This window comes from Macaca mulatta, chromosome 16, assembly GCF_049350105.2.
Source record: "Macaca mulatta isolate MMU2019108-1 chromosome 16, T2T-MMU8v2.0, whole genome shotgun sequence".
NCBI classification, from domain to species: domain Eukaryota; kingdom Metazoa; phylum Chordata; class Mammalia; order Primates; family Cercopithecidae; genus Macaca; species Macaca mulatta.
The window spans coordinates 60775853-60785462 of NC_133421.1; the positions used below are offsets into that span (position 1 = coordinate 60775853).

At 55.3% G+C, this 9610-nt stretch overlaps 1 protein-coding gene and 1 long non-coding RNA gene across 9 annotated transcripts; one reads left to right on the top strand and one right to left on the bottom strand.

The window, feature by feature from the left end:
* Window positions 1–2297: 2297 nt before the first annotated feature.
* PHOSPHO1 (phosphoethanolamine/phosphocholine phosphatase 1) lies at window positions 2298–9492 on the top strand. 8 transcript variants are annotated; one of them, XM_077971274.1, is made up of 4 exons: window positions 2298–2622; window positions 3729–3818; window positions 6097–6208; window positions 7715–9492. In XM_077971274.1, exon 4 carries the CDS (start codon window positions 7722–7724, stop codon window positions 8598–8600), a length of 879 nt encoding a protein of 292 aa, XP_077827400.1. In that variant the 5' UTR covers window positions 2298–2622; window positions 3729–3818; window positions 6097–6208; window positions 7715–7721; the 3' UTR covers window positions 8601–9492. The 8 variants fall into 8 exon arrangements, with proteins under 8 accessions (XP_077827400.1, XP_077827401.1, XP_077827399.1 ...); XM_077971275.1 differs by having other exon boundaries at window positions 7842–9492; XM_077971273.1 differs by lacking the exon at window positions 3729–3818.
* Window positions 3811–8625, bottom strand: LOC144335615 (uncharacterized). Its single transcript, XR_013406565.1, has 3 exons — window positions 7886–8625; window positions 6325–6456; window positions 3811–3969 (listed from the first exon to the last, which is right to left on the bottom strand). It is a non-coding gene; the product is annotated as an uncharacterized LOC144335615 (long non-coding RNA).
* Window positions 9493–9610: the final 118 nt, after the last annotated feature.

Here is a 9610-nt window from a genome sequence, read left to right on the forward strand (position 1 = left end):
CTCTACTAAAAATACGAAATTAACTGCGTATGGTGGCACATGCCTGTAATCCCAGCTACCAGGAGGCTGAGGCAGGAGAATCATTTGAACCCAGGAGGCGGAGGTCGTGGTGAGCCGGAGATTGCGCCATTGCACTCCAGCCTGGGCAACAAGAGTGAAACTCCGTCTCAAAAAAAAAAAAAAAAAAAAAAAAAAAAGTGGGGATGGATAGGGCTGGGCATGATGGCTCACACCTGTCATCCCAACATCCCAACACTTTGGGAGGCCAAGGAGAGTTGATCACCTGAGGTCAGGAGTTTGAGACCAGCCTGGCAAACATGGTAAAACCCCGTCTCTACTAAAAACACAAAAATTAGCTGGGCATGGGGGCAGGTACCCATAATCCCAGCTGCTTGGAAGGCTGAGGCAGGAGAATCGCTTGAACCCAGGAGGCAGAGGTTGCAGTGAGCCGAGATCACACCACTGCACTTCAGCCTGGGTGACACAGCGAGACTGTTTCTCAAAAATAAAATAAAATAAAATAAAATAAAATAAAATAAAATAAAATGGAATAACCCTGGAACAATCTGTTATTGTGAAGACAAAGTGAAGGAACACAAATGGAGTACTAACCTGGAGCTAAACACAGCAGGGGACTTGTTTCATTCAACATCTTCTTTTTTTTTTTTTTTTGAGATGGAGTGTTGCTCTGTCGTCTCGGCTGGAGTGCAGTGGCATGATTTTGGCTCACTGCAACCTCTGCCTCCCGGGTTCAAGTGATTCTCCTGCCTCAGCCTCCCGAGTACCGAGTAGCTGGGATTATGAGTGCATGCCACCATGCCTGGCTTTTTTTTTTTTTTTTTTTGTATTTTTAGTAGCGATGGGGTTTCATCATGTTGGCCAGGCTGGTCCCAAACTCCTAATCTCTAATGATCCACCTGCTTCAGCCTCCCAAAGTGCTGAGATTACAGGCATAAGCCACTGCACCTGGCCTCACTCAACAAACATCCAGGGCCCACTGTGTACCAGCCAGGCTGTCTATGCTAGGGGATGGGGGTATATCAATAAGACAAACATGGTCCTCACGTTGCTTACAGGAGAGGAGGGATGACAGACAATGAGAGGGACAGTATGGGGTGATGCATAAGGCAACCAGGTTGATACCCCAGCCCTACCACCTGGGTGACCCCAGACAAGCTCATTTTTTTTGTTGTTGTTGTTTTGTTTTGTTTTGTTTTGAGACAGGGTCTCACTCTTTCACCTAGGCTAGAGTGTGGTGGTGTGATCACAGTTTACTGCAGCCTTGACCTCCCAGGCTCAAGCAATCCTCCCACCTCAGCCTCCCAAGTAGAGCTGGGACTACAGGTGCATGCCACAATGCCTAGCTAATTTCTTAATTTTTTGTAGAGATGGGGTCTCCCTATTTTGTCCAGGCTGGTCTCGAACTCCGAGGCTCAAGCGACCCTCCCACCTGGGCCTTCCAAAGTGCATTCTCCCCACCTACACACCCCTTTGTGACCCAATGGAGTCAGGTGTGTCCGGGTTTGAACGGCTAGGCAAATAATTTATCGAGTGTTGTGAACATTCAGCCATAAACGCAGCGACCTAACCCGAACGCCCAATTCATCGTATGTTCTCAGTAAATACCAGTTTCACGTCTTTCCTCTCTAAACACAATCTTTTCTCCTTCTCCTCACTAGCAGGCTGGGAGGGCCAAAAGGAGGAGATTAGGATTGGGGAGAAACTGACTCTTAGGCAGCAGGGGAGAAAGTGTGTTTTTTATTTATAGTGCCATTTGCAAAAGGGGCAAACTGTCTGTCACCACCCCCTCCACCAACTTTACGGGCGGTGGAGGGTGAGTCACTCCTCCCGTTACCCCCCGCAACCCTCAGTAACCTATAACCTGGGGAAAGGGTCCCGAGAGCCGGGCCGGGACGCTGCGCCGCTGGGTTTAGGACCCGAGAGCGGAATGGGCAGGAGGTGGAGGTGCACTTCTGCAAATCTCAGGAACCGGAGCCCTGGAGGCGGCGGATGAGAAAGTCCGCAGCCCTGGCAATTTGGGGTGTGTGGGCAGGGATTTAGCGTATGTCCACAGCCTCTCTAGTGAGGGTGCCCCCACCCACGCTCCTCGGAAGGGCAGCGCTCCATCGCCACCCTGCTACCCTTTCCCCAAGCGCCCAATCCCACCTTGGCTGGCGCTCCGGGAGCCTCCGGGGGCGGAGGGAGGCGTGGCCTCGGGCGGCCCGCCCCTTTGATGTGCGCCGGCGCCTCTGTGATTGGACAGTCGCTTGTGACGTGTGGGGACTGCGGTGGGCTCCGCTGCTGCAGCAGCCGCAGCGCCGGCCGTGGCTCCGGCTCCGGCTCCGGCTCCCGGGCATTTAAAGGGGACGCGGCGGCTGCCCGGGGGGATGGGGGGCAAGTGGAGGGGACGGCTCAGACGCACATCGTCCTCAGTCCCTCGGGACTGGAGGGACTCGTGAGCCGGAGCCCAGAAATCCGGGGGTGGATAAGACACCGCGTCCCCTCCAATTCCCGTAAGCACCCCTTGCTCCATCCGGCGCCCCAATACCTCAGCTAGCCCCCTTCCCCACTTCTTACACACCAAACTCAGCCGGGACAGACCTCTGCCGCCGCCGCCCCCACGTGAGTCCTGGGCTCCGGGAGATAGGGGAGGGCTGGGGTCCCGGCGCGGGGTGGGGGCTGTGGAGTTTGAAGGCGCTCCTTCACGCGCGTGGCAGTGGGGGAGTTCTGGAGCTCAGGAGTGAGTCCCCTTCTCTCTCCTACCCAGGAACATAGTGCTGGAGTATCCCTCCGTCCCCGACTCTGGCAAAGCCAAGGAATTGGTGTCCCCTTGCTCCCTGCCACCCACAATACCCCTCCCCAGCCGCGCACCCCCCGCCCGCATTGGAGCCCAGCGCCCGCCAGCTGGGGGTGCGCCAGAGTGCTGGCTTCCTAGTCACCTCTAAAAATATCTCTCCCCCAACCCTACCGGCAGCTGCCACCTCCCTGCCCCTGCCCCTGCCCCTAGGATCCCCTCCCAGATTGTCCTCCCAGCCAGGCAGTGCCCAGAGGTGACTGCTAGACCCAGACGCCTCACTGGCACCAGGGCGCAGGGCCACCACCGCCAGCTGGTCAGGACCGCAAGCTCTCAGCCCACGAGAGTCTCCAGGGCCAAGGGGGGAGCTCCAGCTGCAATATTCCCAAAAGGCGCCAGAGACTCCTGAGTTCTCGGTTCCGATGCTGTGTGACCCCCAGGATGTTAGCTTGACCTCTCTGGGCCTCTGTTTTTCCTATCTGCTGTTCAGGCGTGGTGAGCAAGGAAGATGGTCATGTTTGGGAGCACTGTCTGGGAGAGGGAGGGAATTCTAGCTTAGTTGTTGGATCTGATTTCTAGTGACTGATACAAGGAGACTTGTTTTTGGACAGAGAGGGCTTGTTACCGTGGTCTTTCTGGAGTCCTCGCCTCCCCATCCTCATTCTGAACATTTCCTGTGGAAAACTATGCCAAAACTTTTCTAGGAACTCCATCCACCCAGTAAGAAGGGAATTTCAAACTTAGGGCCTGTATCAGAGAGGGGCCTGTTTCCCTCCCACCCCCTTCCCACATATTTAAGAGCATTTGTGTGAAAGGCGGGAGAAGCAGGCAGGAATCTGACTCGGTGCAGAATTAAGGAGGTAGGCACTACTTTTAGGTGGGACTAGAATATGGACTCCCTGCAAGCCCCTAGAAACCCTTCTCCCTTCTCTAGCCTGTTAGAGAAGCTCAGATTCTGCCCCCTACTCTGAGGGACTCTGGTGACCACAAAAGGATTTGATGACTCAGAACAAAGGTGTCAGAGGTGAGAGACCTTTTGGAACATCACAGGAGCCAAAGTCCAACAGGGGAAGGGGTTCCTCTGACTCCTGTGGGGTGGGGACGAGGTGTCACGGCATGGTCTTCTCAGTTTTCAGGGGAAGAAACCCAAGATGCCTGACTTTCTGCCTTGGAGACTAAAAGAAACAAGGGCAACTCACCAAACAATAAGTGTTTAACTGAATCCTCTAGATACTATTATTAGCAGAAAAATGTAACTGTCTTTTATGATGACATATGAGGAATTTTGTGTGTGTGTGTGTGTGTTTTGGGGATGGGGTTACTCCCTCTGTCACCCAGGCTGGAGTGCAGTGGTACCATCACAGCTCACTGCAACCTCTGTCTCCTGGGTTCAAGTGATCCTCGTGCCTCAGCCTCCCAAGTATCTGGGACTATGGGCACAAGTCACCATTCCCAGCTCATTTTTGTTTTTAAAGAGACAGGATTTTGCCATGTCACCCAGTCTGGTCTCAAACTCCTGGACTTAAGTGATCTGCCTGTCTCGGCCTCCCAAAATGTTGGGATTACAGGCTTAAGCCACCCTGCCTGGCTGAAAAAATGAGAAGTTTTGACCATAATTAATGGTCAATAGAATAGAAAAAAGGAAGGAAGGAAGGAAGGAAGGAAGGAAGGAAGGAAGGAAGGAAGGAAGGAGAGAAGGAAGGAAGGAAGGAAAAGAAAGAAAAAGAAGGAAAGAAGGAAGGAAGAAAGAAAAAGGAAAGAAAGAGAAAGGAAAGAAAGAAAGAGAGGAAGGAAGGAAGGAAGGAAGGAAGGAAGGAAGGAAGGAAGAGGGCAAAGTAATGAGACCCTTCTCTATGGGATGAAAGCTGGTCCCTGGGTAGCTGCTGGTGACCCCTTGGAATCTTTGTATCTGCCCCTTGCTTCTCCACGTGCTGCATGTGCCTGTCCTGTTTGCTTTTACAAGGGGAGTGGCATCCCTGACCTTTCTCTTATAAATCACCTGGCTGAGGTTGGACATGTGATATCAGCTGGGAATCTGGAAGGTTGGAAGTCCCTCCAGATAGGGACTGGGGACAGCTCCAACCCATGCCATTTCCTTGTCCCTCATGCAACCCTCCCCTTCTCTCCCACCTCCTCCTTAATCTCTCTTCTCTCCCATCCCTCACCCTCTCTTTGCCCACTGCTTCATTCAGCTTTGACCACCTCTCCCAATTCCTAGATTAGAAGTTCTTGGAAAAAACTGAGAGCCGCATTCCATCCCTGCAGAAGGATTTAACACATATGTGGTCCAGGTGTTGTGAGGGAGGGGGTGCTGCAAGATGGATAGTGCTAGAGCCTGTGCCCTGCTCCTGGGATGTCCTTGTCTCTGTCCTGGGGCAATTGCTTCTCCCTCCTGGATAGTCAGGGGAGAGTGTCACCTTGACAGAGGGGTTTACAGTCACCATTGTCACCACCAGAGGGCAGCAGCCAGCCAGACCTTTGCTCCTCTCCAGGTCTTGTCTCCTGGCTCTCTGTATCTTTCCAAATCTTGTCCCAGCTGCCTCTGGTCTCACGCAACCCCAGGAGCACAGGTGGGAGAGTAGAGAGGCACTGGAAGTTGTAGGTGGTATCCTTTGCCGCTCTCTTAGTGAAGTCCCCAAGAGGTGAAACCCAGTCCCCAAAGCCACACCAAAGTCTAGCCAAGATTTCAACCTGACTCTCCCGTCTGACTACCGGACCCCTGACAGCACCAGGGAGGCCATTCCCAGATCACCTGTGAGACCTGACTAGGGGTCCCAGACCCCAGCTATGGTATAGTAAGCTTTGGTCATCTTCCTTTTTGAGGGCACGAGGAAGGCAAAGCTGCGGTCAAGCGTTCACGAAACAGTCTATGCCCCCTGTAAACAGCGTGGCTGGTTAGTTAACCTCTCTGAGCCCTTCTCATTGGCTGAATTTATGACTAATGAGTAGTGAGAGAATATGAGTAAAGGTGGTTTGTAAACTATGATGTGTCAAACACATTTAAGGGACAATGATGATACTAGAGAAAAAACACTGGACTCAGGCTCAGATGTGGGTTTGAGATCGGTCTGCCATTTACAGTGGGTGACTTTTTGGAAAGTCAGTTAACTTCTCTGGGTCTCCGATACCATCTGAAACCTCTCTAGAGTTGTAGGTGCTGGGCCTATTTGAGGGATTGTTTTTGCTAAGACCCTGGGAGTGCCTCCTGTGGCTCAGCAGAAGGACCAGGGCCAGGTGGGTATTCCTAGTGGAAGCAAAGGCAGCTGACTGGGCACCCTCAAATGACCTTTTGTGGTTGTCAGGAACGTTTGACGACGGCTGGAGGCCAACAGAGTCCCTACAGGTGGTGCCCACGGTAATGCACCGACAATGAGTGGCTGTTTTCCAGTTTCTGGCCTCCGCTGCCTATCTAGGGTAAGTGGGTCCCTCTGGGGGTCTCCTAGGATGAGGCCTCAGCCCCCAGTTTTCCATCACCTTTCCATAGGGCCTTGGGAGAGGCCCTATCCAGCCCATTTTAGGTTTACCCTCACCTCTACTGGAGCTTCATGATTTCCTAGAAGCTTCCATCCCAGGTGTGGGGTCCTGATGCTTTATATCTGCAATTTGAAGGATCCTGGGCCACCGAAATGCCCACTGGATGTTGATGAGACCATAGGGTGACTCTAGGGATGAGGTGGAAGGGACAGCTTGGTTAGGACAGCAGATAGTCCATCGAAATCCCAGCCCTGAAATGAGGAGCTTGGGCTTCTGTTTCACAAGGTGTGCCAGGCCATAAGCACCCCAGGAATATGAGAGAGGGGTTTAGGAAGAAACCAGAAAGAGGAACAATCCCATCTCAATTAACTGGGGTGGGAGCTGGGCGGGAGAAAAGCAGTGTGTGGGTATCTGGAAGCTGCACATCACCTGCTCACTGCCCCTCTGCGCCTCTCACACACTGGCAGGCAAAGGTGATGGAGACTTGCTGCTGAGGGCTCTTGCTGCCTCCATTGCTTGCCTTTCCTTGTGCCCTGACATGTCCCCTGTTGTCCTCTGTCCTCTCCCTTGCTGCCTACTACCCTCCCGTCCAACATGACTCTGGCCCAAGGTCTCCACTTCCTGGAACTCCCCTATCCCTACCCCTACTCTGTCTTCCTGTCCAGCAGTCTGTCTCCAAGATCCCCTAGCATGATTTCCTTTCAGCCCTCTCCTCCATACCCCTTAAGTCCCCACTACCTGGCCCTTCCCACTCCTCTGCCTTTTCAGCCACTGCTGCTCTCTCTCTTCTCCCTTACCTGTCTCCCAGGTATGTCGTGGCCTGGTGCGGGAGGCTCTTACCTCCCCAAGCCCCACTGCTTCTCCTGCTGCCCGCTTGCTTCGGACTCTGGCAGAAACCCCACCCGCTGACACGTTCCTCCTGGGGAATTGGCAAGTGATTAGTGATGAGCTGTCAGCACAGGGCCCTCAAACTCCCTGGAGAAGCTGTGCCCCATCCCTAGACCTCTGTCCAGTGCCATTGGGCTGGAAGCAGCTCCCAGAGAGCCATAGATTCCCCACAGCCCAAAAGTTGAATGGGGAAGCCGGTCCAGTTGGGTGGATGGGTGGTTTCCCTTGACTGCCTCAGGGAATGAGGAAGGGGAGAGTTCCCACCACCCTCTCTTGATCCACACGAACAACAGGGGCCACTGGAAGTCTCCAAAACAGTCCAGTTCAAACCTCCCCAAAGTGGTGATCCTCGGAAGCTGCTCTTCCCTTCTTTTGACCCTTGTTAAGCCCCATTGGTCCCTGATGAGAGTACCGAAAACAGGTGCCGGGAAGCCCTCTGGGCATAAACCCCGGTGCAGTTAAGTAAGAGGTGCCACTGGGGTAGTCAGGGAAGGCTGGGGATAGAGGTGGTGGCATTGGGTACTCCTCCCAGCTTAACCAGACTTGGGTCCTCCTCAGGTCTTGGATGTGCCAGCACCTCTGGCCGTGGCCCGCTAACCAGCCTCTCCCGGGCGGGCTCCTGCCGCGCCCCCTCTCGCTTGCTCCCTCCTCCTCCTCCTCCTGCTGCTCTCCCCCCTGCTCCCAGGACGGCGGGATGGCTGCGCAGGGTGCGCCGCGCTTCCTCCTGACCTTCGACTTCGACGAGACTATCGTGGACGAAAACAGCGACGATTCCATTGTGCGCGCCGCGCCAGGCCAGCGGCTCCCGGAGAGCCTGCGAGCCACCTACCGCGAGGGCTTTTACAACGAGTACATGCAGCGCGTCTTCAAGTACCTGGGCGAGCAGGGTGTGCGACCGCGGGACTTGCGTGCCATCTACGAAGCCATCCCTTTGTCGCCAGGCATGGGCGACCTGCTGCAGTTTGTGGCTAAACAGGGCGCCTGCTTCGAGGTGATTCTCATCTCCGATGCCAACACCTTTGGCGTGGAGAGCGCGCTGCGCGCCGCCGGCCACCACAGCCTGTTCCGCCGTATCCTCAGCAACCCATCAGGGCCGGATGCGCGGGGACTGCTGGCTCTGCGGCCGTTCCACACACACAGCTGCACGCGATGCCCCGCCAACATGTGCAAGCACAAGGTGCTCAGCGACTACCTGCGCGAGCGGGCCCACGATGGCGTGCACTTCGAGCGCCTCTTCTACGTGGGCGACGGCGCCAACGACTTCTGCCCCATGGGGCTGCTGGCGGGCGGCGACGTGGCCTTCCCACGCCGCGGCTACCCCATGCACCGCCTCATTCAGGAGGCCCAGAAGGCCGAGCCCAGCTCGTTCCGTGCCAGCGTGGTGCCCTGGGAAACGGCCGCCGACGTGCGCCTCCACCTGCAACAGGTGCTGAAGTCGTGCTGAGTCTGGCCGCCTGCAGGGGGGCACCCTGGCCAACGGCGGAGGGGGCGGGGAAGGGGGATTCGGGAAAGACAAAGTTAGTTTTACTACTCCCTTTTCCCTTTGGCTTTGCTATGTCCCTCCGGGAATTTCTGGAATCTCGTCTTTAGGGGCTTGGGGAAGGGGGCTCAGAGCCGTCCCTATCTATGCAGTTAACCCACCTCGGCTGCCTCCCCCGCTCCACTGCGCACGGTTGAGTTCTGGAGTCTGACCCATCGCGGGGTGGCGCGCAAACCTTGGAAGGCAGCAGTGTTTCCTGGTCCTACCAACTGGGAGGAAGGGGCTCCCTGGCAGGTGAGAGAAGGAACATCTCCCGCCGCTGTAACTGTTGCCTCGGGCTGCGTGACTGCCCCCCCTCCAGTCTGCTGTGGAGGGAACCCAGGATCCTGAAATTCTCCTGGCCACAAGGACTCCCCACGGACAGAAGAGGGTCTCCACCTATGGCCCTAGGCCTTTGCGATCTTGCTTCACCCAACGCGACCCCACACTATTTCTGTGCTGTCTACACCCTCTTGCCTCCCGACCTCCGCACTCCCTTCTAGCACCCCCAACGGAAAAGCCAGAGGGAACAATCGCCTCCTGGTGGTGGTACGAGGTAGCGCACCGTCCGGCCCGGGTCCTGCCAGCCAATAACCTCGCAGCGTGTGACGGTGTCTCCTTGCACCCCAGCCTCATCTATGCAGCAAGAGACCAGGGACTTTACCAAAGTCACCCTTGCGGGCTGGGCCCTCCACGCATCCCCCTCCCAACCCCCATGGAACAGAAAGCCATGATGTTTTTAAGCAGAACCAGCGAAACCCAAGCCCCTCCTTCCTCTGGTGTTTTACAACTATAAAGGAGGTGAAGGGGGAAGAAATGACTGAGATCTCTGGCGCGTCAGTCTGAGTTGAGAGTGAGGTGCTCTAGGAGAGTCCCGCTTAAGTCAGGGAGATGGTTCCCACTCTTGGGCAAGTGCCCAGCCACATATGAACACA

What these genes read in the sequence shown, in the direction of transcription:
- PHOSPHO1 (XM_077971274.1), top strand. Translation starts at nt 7,722, where the DNA reads ATGTGCCAGCACCTCTGGCCGTGGCCCGCTAACCAGCCTCTCCCGGGC.